This window comes from Corvus moneduloides, chromosome 4, assembly GCF_009650955.1.
Source record: "Corvus moneduloides isolate bCorMon1 chromosome 4, bCorMon1.pri, whole genome shotgun sequence".
Classification (NCBI taxonomy): Eukaryota; Metazoa; Chordata; class Aves; order Passeriformes; family Corvidae; genus Corvus; species Corvus moneduloides.
This window is the reverse complement of record NC_045479.1, coordinates 73,220,534-73,233,351: the sequence shown is the minus strand read 5'-3', so window position 1 is coordinate 73,233,351 and position 12,818 is coordinate 73,220,534. Positions and strand designations below refer to the sequence as shown.

The window sequence follows — 12,818 nt, the reverse complement described above, 5'->3', positions numbered from 1 at the left end:
GAGGGGGGAGGATTGGGAATTGGCCGGGTGGGATCCAGCAGCGGGGAGGATTGGGAATTGGCCGGGTGGGATCCAGCAGGGGGGAGGATTGGGAATTGGCTGGATGGGATCCATGGAGGGGAAGGATTGGGAATTGGCCGGGTGGGATCCATGGAGGGGAAGGATTGGGAATTGGCCGGGTGGGATCCAGGAGGGGGGAGGATTGGGAATTGGCCGGGTGGGATCCAGCAGGGGGGAGGATTGGGAATTGGCCGGGTGGGATCCAGCAGGGGGGAGGATTGGGAATTGGCTGGATGGGATCCATGGAGGGGAAGGATTGGGAATTGGCCGGGTGGGATCCAGGAGAGGGGAGGATTGGGAATTGGCCGGGTGGGATCCAGCAGGGGGAGCAGAAGGATGCGTTGGTCTCGGCGAGCAACAGCTCCGAGTGCAAGACCGAGAGTTTGGGTTTCATCCCTGTGGGAAAAGGCAGGAAAGGCTGAATCCTGGCCGGAATTTTCCCTTGGACCCTACAGAATTCCATAAATCCCCCCAAACATCAACGCTGCCCTTCCCAAGTGCTCCAGCCTTGGCTCTGGATGCTCCCAGCCCCACGTGGGTGTTGATGGAGATTCCAGTGCTCCTATTCCCATCCCGTTTCCTTGGGAAATCTGCTGGTGGTTCAGCCCCTCCAAGCACCCCCGGTCCCTGGGAAGGATTAATTTGGGAAGGGTTTGTCCAGGTGTGGGTGGGACTCTCCCACTGGGATGCAGCTGGGAAGGGAAGATCCACCCCTGCCTTCCCTATCACTCCTTATCAGCTGATAAGAGCTGTCCCTGCCTCAGCTCAGCTCAGCCTGGCTCCAGCAAATCCCTCGACTCATCCCTTCCCACTTCCCTGGGAATTACCTTCCTTGAAGGGGAGAAGAGGGAAGATCCAGTGGGATTTCCCAGGATGGGCCATGTTTTGATTTCCAGGCTCTCCCACAGGGCTGGGACGTTCTCCTTGTCCCACCAGGATTCCAAGCAGGGCTGGTGGTGGGGAAAATCCTGTTCCCAACCCGGCCCAGTGCTTCCCCGGAGCTCCCAGTGGAAAATCTCTCCCAATTTTCTGCTCAAAGCAGGGATTTCTCCCTCAGCTCTGAGCAAATCCCTCTGTCCCTCCTTCCAAGGATTCTCTGCACATCCCTGAGCATCCCAGTGGCTGGGCCTGGAAAACCTGGGGACACCTGGACAACCCCCAACCGGACATGGACCTTGTTCTTCCCGTGCCTCAGTTTCCCTGGATGGAAAATGGGGACGATGCCCATGTCCTGCTGGATGAGAACACCAGGAATTTGTTGGGATAAAAATCCATGTAATCCAAGATTCCAGCGGATTGCAATGGGAGAAGAATCCCCCCCCCCCGACCCGTGCACCCTCGGAGCTGAGGTAGGAGGTCGTTGTCCCTCTGATGACCCTCCAGGCCGTCACTGCTTCCGTGGAGCTTCCATGGAGGGCAGGATTTGTCCTGGTTGTCCCTTGATGTCCCACCTGGAATATTCCCCATGGCCATGTCCCAGATGGGGCTGGTGGGACCTCATTTGCTGCTCTTGGTGAGCATCTCCTGGGGAAAAAGGGCCAAAATTCTCTCCCAAATTTCTCTCCATCTCCCACACCTGCTGCGTGCAGGGATGAGGGAAGAGGTGGAATTTCAGCTGGGCTGAGAGGTGGAGAGAAAGGTTTAGAGGATGGGATAAATATTCCAAGGTGAAGGGTGGGAACGTGGGGAGCTGGGGCTCAGGGGAGGCTGGGAAAGAGCGGGATGAGCATGGACGGTCTGTGGATGAGGAGCTGAAGCTGGACTGGCTGGAAAACTGGAGCAGTGGAAAAGTGGGGACAGCTTTGGGATTTGTGGGCAGACCCAGGGTGGCACCTGCGGCTCCTGGGGTCCAAAGCCACCTGGGGCCATGGGGTGGTCCTGGCCAGGGCCAGGCTGAGGACACCGGGGCTGTGTGGGTGGGGAGGTGCTGGTGACAAACTCTGGGAAAACCCAGGAGGAGGAGCTGGGAAATCCCTGCTGAGGTTGTCCCTGTCCTTTTCCCTTCCCGATGGAGTGGTGGCTGCGTGCAGGGACAGCTCGTGGTGGGATTTGGGAGGGCTGTGGTGGGGACAGCGCCATGAGGATGAGCTGGGGGAGGTTTTGGAATCCCTATGGACCCAACGGCGAACCCAGAGCAGGAGATGGGACAACAAAACATTGGAAACTCCAGAGATCGCAGCTTTAATCAGGAACCTTCCCAGGTGACACGTCCCCTCTGCCCTGCTGGGGACAGGAACCTCTTCCCTGCGCATGGAAATGTCCGGAAGGAAAGACAGGGGAGATCGGGGAGGCGGGAAGGGGGAGAAGGGAGATGAACGTGAGGTCGCTCGATGGGTCAAAAATAGACAACACTGATGTCACACGCGGCCATCAGTCCCCGCCGGCGGTGGCCCGGGGTGGCCCAGTCACTTCCTCCGCCCGATCTGGGCCATGAGGTGGGCGTTGGCCGCCGCCTTGGCCCGCAAGTTCTTGGCCTTGGCGATGTTGAAGAGGATGTTCATGATGTTGGTGGGGACGTCGAGGGACAGGGTGACCTTGGTGCGCCGGTCGCTCTTGGCCCGGTTCTGGTAGGTCTTGCCCTTCACCTGCGCCTGGGACACGTATTTGTAGTGGCCTTCCCCCGGGAACGTCCTTTTCCCCAGATCTTCCTCCGCCGCCTCCTCCCCGTCCTCCTCGGACGCCTCCTCCAGGGATGGCGACTCGGAGCCGCGCTTCTCCAGGACGGCGTTTTCCTCGGGATGGATCTTCTGTGCTTCCGAGAGGGCGGCGTTGAGGCAGCTGAAGATGGAGGCGGCGTTGGAGAGGCTCAGGGCCCGGCCGGTCCCGGCAGCTCCGAGCAGGATGAGGAGGAGCAGCAGCCTGGGGTGGGACATTGCGGTGGCCTGGCCGTGGAGACACCGAGGGGAGGGCAGAGAGGGCCGTGAGCTTCCCGTGGGACCTGGGGAGATCCAGCCTCTCCTCATCCCTTCCCAATCCCTAAAATCCCCGCCCTACGCTCTTGGATTCACCTCACGGGTTCTATTCCAGGTGGGAATGAGTTGCCTTGGGGTGCAACCCCCAGCCCTTGGTTTTGGGGTGCTGGTGGGAGGTGGGATGTCCGCGGAGCTTCGCTTCCATGGAGCTTCCATGGAGAAGGAGATTTGGCCTTTGCTTCCATGGAGCGTCCATGGAGCTTCCATGGAGGGGAGGATTTGGCCTTTCCTTCACGGAACACCCGTGGCTGCTGCAGGAGAGCCGGTTTGGACCATGGGGATCCCCATGGATCCCTCTCCACCTCCTCGGAGCGCCCATGGCTGCCACCAGCTGCTGCAAAGGTGGCGTCTCCAGTCACCTGCTCACCCTGAAGCCACCAGAGATGTTCCTCAAGCCCATCCCAACCCACTCGGTCCCAAAAAGATGTGGGAACGATGACCCCGTGGGATGGACCCCGTGGGATGGACCCCGTGGGATGGACCCCGTGGGATGGACCCGTGTCCCCTCTCCAGCCCCGGCCTTGGCTGCTCCGGGATTGCTCCAGCCCCAGGATCCTCCTCCCCTTTGGATCCAGGACAGGCCCCATCTGTGACCCTCTTCCTTTGGACCTGGGGGCACCTCCAAGGTCACACCACAGCAGCTTCACTTCCTACCTGAAACAGGGTCATTTTGGGGGTTTTTTGGGGTCTTTTGGCCCATTTTTGGGGCTGTAAATCCCTGGATCCCGTCCTGCTCCACCAACCCTCCCCATCTCCCTTTATCTCCACCTGACCTCTCAAAGGACCTCCCGTGGGACTTTTTGCCCATTCCCAGGATGGAAAAGGGTCCCCAAGAAGCCCCGAGGCCACGCGGGCTCTCCAAGCGCCTGGAATCCTGCCCGTATTCCCAATCTTCGGGCCCCATCTTGTGGCCAGCGGCTCGCACGGCAATTCCTGGCTGGGGCCAGTCCCCAGGGATGCGAGGACCTCACCTGGGGCTGGAATTCCATCCTTGATTTTGGGGTTGGGAGCTGCTAATTTCATTCCCATGGGATGTTGTGGAGCGGGATGGCTCCAGGGTGTCTTCGGGATGCCCCTGGGAATGGGGGATGTGACCCCAACTCAATCCATGCCCCGGGATCTGTCACCCTGGAGCTGCTGGGATCCCTGAAAATGCCCTTCCCTACCCATGGAGGGGGAGATTTGGGAAGTTTTATCCCCTGAATTCTGCCTTTTCCATCCCTTGGAGTGGGAATTGGGGCAGGGTTATTCCCCTAACTCTGCTATCCATGGAAAAGGGGAGAGATTTGGGAAGTTTTATCCTCTTAATTCCACCTTTTCCATCCCTTGGAGGGTGGAATCAGGGCAGGGTTGTTCCCTTAATTCTGCTCTTTGCTACCTATGGAAAAGGGGAGAGATTTGGGAGGTTTATCCCTTTAACTCTTTCCTTTGCCTTCCCTTGGAAGATAAATTCTGGGAAGGTTTATCCCTTTAACTCTGCCCTTTATTGTCCATGGAAAAAGGGAGAGATTTGGGAAGTTTTATCCTCTAAATTCCGCCTTTTCCATCCCTTGGAGGGTGGAATTGGGACAGGGTTATTCCCTTTATTCTGTTTATTGCTGTTCCTTGGAGTGGGGATTTTGGGCAGGGTTATTCCCTTATCTCTGCTTTTTGCTATCCATGGAAAAGGGGAGAGATTTGGGAGGTTTATTCCCTTAATTCTGCCCTTTTCCCTCTTCCCGAGGGAAAATTTGGCCGTGTCAATCCTCCCTCAGGATTTGAGGGAGCCGCTCTGCTTCTTTGCCTCCTGTTTCACCCCTTCCCAAAATCCCACAGCGCTCCCCAGGCAAAATCCTCAACCCTTCCCTGGATCCGGATTGGAGAGGAAGGTGAGGAGCAGCAGCCGTGGAATGATCCAGGGAAAGCTGTAGGATCAAGGAAGGAAAACCTTTCCCAGGCACTCAACTCCACATGGGGATAATTCCAGACCCCAAACTCTCTTTTCCTCCTGCCCCAAATCGCACATTCGGGGATTTGAACAGCAAGGACATCCCGGGATTTAATTTTTCTTGGAAAAGCTTAATAGGATGAAGATTCCTCCCACCCCAAAATTCCCCTTTCCCCCCTTTTTCACCTCCTTCCACCCTCAGCAAATTCCCAGTGCTCCTGCAGGATGGGATGCTCGGGGTGTGGATTCAGGAATCGGGGTTTTTCCCACCCCCGGGGGACACTCTGTGATTCCCAACTGCCGCATGGAGAATGGGAATGTTGCCAAAAGCCCTTCCAGAGCTGGAAAAGCTCCGGGAAGAGCCCTGGGATGTTCCTGCCCTCTCTGGAATCTCGGAGCAGCATCTCCCCCCTCTCCTCTCCCCCACAGCTCCTTCACTGGCTGAATCGAGCGCCTTTTCCGGGGATTGTTCCAGCTTTTCCCACTTAAAACTCTGGGAATCTCAGCTGAGCAAAGGGAAGACGCGGTTGAAGCCATCCACACCCATTCCTGGTCCTCGCCGGGATGGATATCCCGGCAGAAGGAACAGAAAGCAAGGGAAGAAAAAGCCAGGAAAAGCTGATTTTTGGGATCGGGTTTATTTTTGCCCGGGGGGATTGTGCCTCAACATTCCAGGAAGTTTTTATTGGAGCAGGAAAAAAGCTGGAATTGGGGTTTGCTCCGTGCTAAAAAAAAGCAGGGAAAGGAGGAAAAACCACCCGCGGTGGATCTGAGGAAATGGGAATTAAATCCGCCGCTGCCGGAGGGCGACCAGCGGGAGCCGGGAATTGCTGGGATGCCCGGGAGCGTTTTGCAGGAATTTTATCGGGATGCTGCCGAGCCGCCGGGAGCGTTTGTGTCTCCTGCAAAATCTCCCGCTTGGCTTGCAAGGAGAAAAATGACCCATTCCAGCTCTGGAAAACCGGGATCAAAAGCTTTGCCGGCTCTCCTCGGCGGCGGAGCACCGGGATGGAGCTGATTTTTCCCTGTTCCAAAGTAAGTCTGGAATCAAACTGTGGATGAGACCCGGAGACTTTTAAAACTCCGGCGCTGCCTCCGCTTCCCTGATGAGTTTTTCCCGGTGCTGATTCCCAGGGCTCCAAAATCCAGGTGGGCTCGAGGCGGGGGGGGTGGATTTGCCTCGCTCTCCTTCCCATCCCTTCAGTGCCAGCAGGGATTTGTATCCCTAATTTCCCAAGATTTCCCGACCCTTCCAATGCTGCCTGTTCCGATCTGCTTCCCAAAATTGGTGGAATAATCCCAAAAATTTGTTTTTATTAGGATGGAGGGGGGGGGGATTAAGGGGAATTTTTAATCCCTCGGAATCAAAAAATCTTGGAGTGCTTTTCCTACCCTGCTTTTTTTCTCCCTTAAAAGAAAAACATGGAATCTGATTTCCCAAGAAAACACTGGAATATTTAAAGTTTGTGCAGGTGAAGCTGGGGAATAAAAGAAATCCAGGCACTCACCTGCTTTTCCTGGATGGGATGGGAAGGAATCTGTGGAATCACTCCCAGGAAAGAGGCATCGGAACCTTTCCCGAACTTCTCCCTGGCTGTTCCCTGATTTTTGGAAGAGGGGCTGGGATATTTTTCCCTCTCTCTGGAAACCTTTTCCCCCTCCCTCGTGTATTTATAAAAATCAGGGATCACGGGGTTGGAGTCGTAATTCCAGACGTGGAGCCTTCGTTTGGGAATGATTTCATTAAAATGAGCTCAGAGCGAGCTGGCGACGTCACGGAGCCTCTCCCCATCCGCAGGGAAAAAACCAGGAAAGGGGGGGGGCGGAAAGACGTCGGATCCCACAATCTGGGAAGAGTCACCCCAAATTGGGGCTGGCGTCAGTGCCGGGATTTTTTGGGATCACGCGGAGCTTCTCCCCCAGGGAGCAGGGCCGGGGGTTTTGGGGGCAGGGACGTTTGAAAGCCGAAGGTTTCTCTGGCTCTGAGGGTGCCTGGTGGGGTTCCAGCATGGATTGATGTTATCCCAATGGATGTGGTTTTATTCCAAGAGTGGGGATTTGGAAGGGTTTTCCCTGTTTTCTCATCTCTAGGGAATTTTCTCTTCCCATTCAGGCAGGGGAAACAGCTGGAAGGTGGAAATTTTGGGAAACTTCTTCCAGGATTTATTGGCACAATCCCAGGTGTGGCAATGGAAAGGGGTGGGAAGGACGAGGTGTGGGATGAGGGGAAAAAAGCTCCAGTTCCCTAAAAATCCAGCAGGATTAACTGGGATCATCCCAAAACAGCAGCCAGGTGGGAAAAATACCCAGTCCGGGCTCCCAGGACTGGTCTGGTCCCAGTTTGGTTGGAGAGGAACTTCCTGAAACCCCCCATGGTTTGGAGATTTGGGAACAGGGATGGAGAACTGGGAATGGGGATCAGGATTTGGGAGCAGGGATGGGGATGGAGGTTTGGGAACAGGGAACGGGGATGGAGAACTGGGAACGGGGATGGAGAATTGGGAACAGGGATGGGGATTTGGGAGCAGGGATGGGGATTTGGGAGCAGGGATGGGGACGGAGATTTGGGAACGGGGATGGAGAATTGGGAACGGGGATGGGGATGGAGAATTGGGAAGAGGAAATGGGGATTTGGGACCAGGGATGGGGATGGAGATTTGGGAATGGGGATGGAGGTTTGGGAGCAGGGATTTTTTCCATGTCATCCCAGGAAGAACTCGGGTCTCCGGGGTCCCTCCAAAGGGTCCCAGCCCGGATTTGTGGCTGGGCCGGATTCTCCTGAAGGCTCCAAGACCAAATTATCCAAAGCTCCTCTGAAACTTCCTTGGAAAAGCCGTTGCCACACTGGAGGGGAGCAGTTATCCCTGGGAATGGGGCAAATCCTGCTAAAAATGGGGAAAATCCATGGAGAAACCCCTTGAGGTGGGATGGGCTCTGACTTAGGGTGGGACGTGTTCCCACTCCTGGCCTGGAGAAAAGAAGCCAAAATTGTGGGAATTCCTGGATGAGGATCCAGCCCCTGAGGATCCAGTCTGAGCTGGGAATGGTGGGAGCTTCCCTTTGCTCCAAACCTTGGGAATTCTGCCTTTATCCAGATGAGCCCCATCAGGATCCACCTCTCCAGGAATTCCCTCTTTTCCCACCTCCATCTGGAGCTTCCATCTCCTGGAATGAGGTTTTGGTTTCCCTCCTTCCCCAAGGCCTGGAAGGGAATTTGGTTCTCCAAATCCTTGGAATTTTGGAGGAATTTTTGGGAAAAAAACCCCCCCAGGGCGACTTCAATGCAAGGAGCTGGGTGGGAAAAATCTGTGTGAGGGATTTTTTCCTGGGAAAAGGATCAGGGCACGGACTGGGAGACTTTTCCAGCTCCAGATCAGATCCTGGGCTGTTTTCCAGAGTTTTATTTCCCAACAAATCTCTTTCCCCACAATTGGATTTATTGGGAAGGGGAAATGTCCTTGGAGGATGCAAATCCATGCTCCTGACATGGAATTTTCATGGTGGTTTTTTAAAGGAAAAATAGGAAAGAGAAGGCAGAAAAAAGAAGGAATTTCCTGGTTCATCCCTTTAAAAGCAAATCCCACTTTTTTTAGCTGCCTCGGGATAAGCAGAGAGGAGATTTTCCTGCATGGAAATTTTATTTCCAAGGGAAATTTCCATGAAAATATCCATGGGGAAGGAGGGAGCTGAGCCAGGAACATCCCGGGGCATCCACAGGACCTGGAGGCCTCGAACTCCCAAAAGTTTCCCTGGAAACTCCCAAATTTATAAAAAAATGCAGCTTGTGAGGAGGCTCCGTCATCCCTGGGATTCCGGAGGATCGGGACCTCTTCCTACCTTTCCCCTCCTTTCCCGGGAGCTGAATTTCCGGGAGTGAATCATTGTTTGGAGCTCATTAAAGTTTCATCTCCAGCAGCTGGGGAAAATCTGGGATTTGGGGCCTTTTCATCCCAGGAACCTTAAAAACAAAAAAAATCCTGAATCCCAGAAGTTTTCCCGGCCCAGGAGATTCCATTCGCTGCTTCCAGCCCCAGAATTCCATGGAGGAGTCGGACACGGATGCGCTGAGGGGCAAAAGGGGCTTTTCCACTTGGCTTCGTCCCTTTACCCCCCCAATTTTTAGGGCTTGATTTGCGTTTTCCAGGCTGTGGAAGGAGGAGAATCTCCCAGGGAAATTCCCAATCTCCCTAAAATCTGACAGTAGATCCTTCCTCCGCCACGAGGCTGATTTGGGTGGATTTTATGGGAATTCTCTTCCCATAACCCCATTCGGGGGGGATTTTCACTCCTTCCAGCAGCTCAAATCCAGGAATTCTTTCCAACGTGGCCAAATATTGGGAAACTCCATCCAACGGGAAGAGAAGAGCCGAGAACATGGAATTTGGAATGATTACTTTGCCTTTTTTGCCCTTTTCCCACCTTTTCTGAGGGGATTTGCATCCCTGGATTTACACAAAGCTCTCCGTGTTGCATCTTCCTGGGAATGAACGAGATCCGCCCGGAGCTTTGGATGCCAATGGAATGTCAGAAAAACTCCTCGGGATGAACCGGATTGGGGCTACTTTGGAAATTCCCAAAAATCCCATGGGCCAAACCCAAAGATCCAATTCCACTGGCAGTCTCCAGGCATGGAATTAAACCTGGATTTCGCTGCTTTCCCTTCAAAGGAAAAGGGGAGAAAAAAGTGGTGGAAGAGGAAAAATAATCCCAAATCCTCCAAATTTTCCTGGAATGTTTTTATTTCTTTCCCTCTGTTGCATCTCCTGCCTCTTTTCCAAAGGGATTTTTGCACCTACCTGGACATGTGGGCAGCACATTCCTGGTTGGAAGGACACACCTAAAATCTGGGAAAAATGGGAAGGGAGCCTGGATCCACACACAAGCTCCGGGAGTTTTCCCTGATGTTGTGTCCCAACATAAAATCCACTGTTATCCCAAGGATCTGAGTAGAAAAGGAGCTGCTCCCGCTTTTTCCTGCATCCAGAGCCCGGATCCGATCCCACTGCAGCAGCTGGAAAAGGCTGGAAAAGGCTCCAGGAAAGGTTCATTCCCTCCAGGTGGGTTTTGTTGCTTTTCCAGGATTCCACGGCTCTGGAGCGGCTCCTTGGCTTCCTGATCCCTGGGGAGGTTTCTGGGATGGTTTTGGAGAGGCTGGGGAGGTCTGGGAATTGCAGGGGTGCTGGGCTAAGGGATGCCCAGGAGCTCTCCAGAGGAATTCTGTGGGATCAGCCGGGATTTTCCAGGTGGTTTCAGGTGCAAAACGGAGCCGGACAAACAGCCCAAGGTGGCACCTTTTCCTTGGTTTTCCAGAGGCAAACTCATCCCGATTTTCACCCCCTTGCAGAGCTGGAAGGCACTGAAGGTTTTCCAGGCTTTTCCAACATTTTTTCTCCTTCCCAGAGATGTTGGGATGCAATTCCACCCTTGCAGCGGGCAGGGGATGGGGATTCCCTGTGGATACCGGGATTCACTGCTTGTTCCTGCTCCAAAAACAGATGGATTTCATCCCAAAGGGCTGTGGATGGAGGGAAACGTGGAGGTTTTTCCAGGGTTTAGACCGGCTTGGATGAGGCTTGGAGCAACCTGGGATAGCGGAAGGTGTCCCTGCCCATGGGATGAGCTTTAAAATCCTTTCCAACCAAACCATTCCCTGATTCCAGGATTCCATCCATTGATGGCATCTCCAATTCCTCCCGCTGTAAAAATCCATAATTAATGAACCTGAGCCTAATTCCAGCTGGGAACACCACGGAGGGATTTTCCGTGCTGCTTTTCCAGACGATTTTGTCGGCTCCTTCCCGACTTGTCCGATCCAAGCTCCCGGCACATCCAGAGGGCGCTGGATGAGGCTCAGCCGTGGCCATTTCAGGGCTGGATCATTATCCAATTACCAAATTATCCCGATCCAGCTTTTTCTCTCTCTCCATCCCTTTTCCTTTGTCGGGGTTGCTTAGGAACGGCCGTGGACATCGGAGGCTGCGGCCGGGAGAGTTTCAAGATTCCCTGGCTGGATGCACCTGGAATTCCCTCCTGGCAAAGGGCTGGGGGTGCTCTCTAGGTGCTCCTAAATCCTTGGATTCGCATCCCTGAGCCACAAATCCCCAGGGAACACAATCCAACATCCCTCTTCATTTCCACGTTCCATGAGGATTTGTGAACTGGCTTTATGTGCTTTAAATCCCAGATTTTTTCCTGGTCAGCTTTGCTTTCCAAGGCCTTTTTCCAGAGGATGTTCAGGAATTTTCTGGTTCGGAACCTGGAACGTCACCAGCAAAATCCTTCAGCCCTAAAACCTCTCCCCCCACTCCTGCACTGGAATAATTTCAAGGAATTCAATTAAGCTGACCTGACATTTCCAAGGAAACGCCGGGGCTCCGTTCCCGGAATGTTTTGGCCCTGGCAAAGCCTCCGGGATGGAAAATCAATAGCGAACATTTGATTAATCCAGGGGGGATTGAAAAAAATTCCAGTTCCCAATTTTCCTGAGCCCTGATGGGAATTTGAGCTGCTTTTAATCCACTGAGCTCGATCTTAGGCTGACTTAAATATTGGATTTCACTTCCCAGCTCTTCCAAACCTGGATTGAGGCACTTGGATCCCCCAGGAGCTGCTGCCTTGGGTCGGGAATGTGGATTCTGGTGGAGGGTTTGGAGCCAAATCATTCCTTTGGGAGAGTCTTCCCAAATCCTTTGGATGCACCTGGAGCAGGAGCCAGGAGGCCAAATCCTTACCCAGCCTTGGCTTTGGGATTTGGAGGAAAAGCTGCCGAGAAATTCCAAAGCCAGGGAAGTGAGGTCTGATTTTAAGGGATGGCACTGGGCTGGAAAGGGAAAATGAAGGGGTTGTCCCAAATTTCTGGGAATAATGACACAGGAAGGGAATTTCCTCCTGCTGCCTCCAGCCCCTGTGGATTCACAGGTCTAGAAAGGATTTTCATGGAATTTCTGCTGCTTGGCGTCTCCTCACACGCGGTGACAACTTCCCGCGCCGGCCAAAGGATCCGCAGGGGGGATGAGGGATTTCTTCCTCTTGGCTTTGGGAAAAAATTCCACTTGGAGTTCTTAATGAGCACTTTATTACAGAATAGGTTGTTATCCTTCAGGGAATGAAAGGAAGAGGATTTTTAATAAGGATATGTAGGAATAGGACACAAGGAATGGCTTCCCACTGCCAGAGGGCAGGGATGGATGGGATAAACAGGATTTTGGGAAGGAATTCCTGGCTGGGAGGGTGGGGAGGGGCTGGAATGGAATTCCCAGAGCAGCTGTGGCTGCCCCTGGATCCCTGGAAGTGTCCAAGGCCGGGCTGGAGCACCTTGGGATAGTGGGAGGTGTCCCTGCCCATGGCAGGGGTGGAATTTGATGATCCTTAAGGTCTTTTCCAACCCAAACCATTCCATGCTTTTATTTTCCAACCAGGGAACCTGTGGCTCCTCCAAGTCTGTTTCCTTGATTATTTTTTCCAGTTTAATTTGGGAATGATGGCTTTTCCTGATTATTGCAAATCCTTTACTCCCCTCGATGGTCTCAACGCCGCAGGGCCGGAATTCCACTCATTCCAAATATTTCCTGGGATGTTGAAAGCCGGAGGCTGCAGCACCCCAAGATCCGCATCCTCCCGCCTTCCTGGGAAAATGCTCCCTGGGAAATCAGGATAATGCGAACATTTTGGGATAGTTCTCAGAAATCCGCTTGTTCCAAGCCCTGTGGAAAAGCCCAATCCCTCCTTTCCGGGTGACGCTGCTTTTCCCACCGGGAACATTTTGTTGCTTCTCCCAGGGAATTATTTTCCTGCCAGGAGCCAATATCAGAATGTTTTTCCTGCCCAAGGACATCCCGGGACCAACCAGGATTTCGGGA

General features: G+C 53.7%; 1 protein-coding gene across 1 annotated transcript; it reads right to left on the bottom strand.

The window, feature by feature from the left end:
• Nucleotides 1-2,225: 2,225 nt before the first annotated feature.
• UCN3 (urocortin 3) lies at nt 2,226-6,582 on the bottom strand. The gene is made up of 2 exons (XM_032107124.1): nt 6,468-6,582; nt 2,226-2,942 (listed from the first exon to the last, which is right to left on the bottom strand). Exon 2 carries the CDS (start codon nt 2,931-2,933, stop codon nt 2,466-2,468), a length of 468 nt encoding a protein of 155 aa, XP_031963015.1. The 5' UTR covers nt 2,934-2,942; nt 6,468-6,582; the 3' UTR covers nt 2,226-2,465.
• Nucleotides 6,583-12,818: the final 6,236 nt, after the last annotated feature.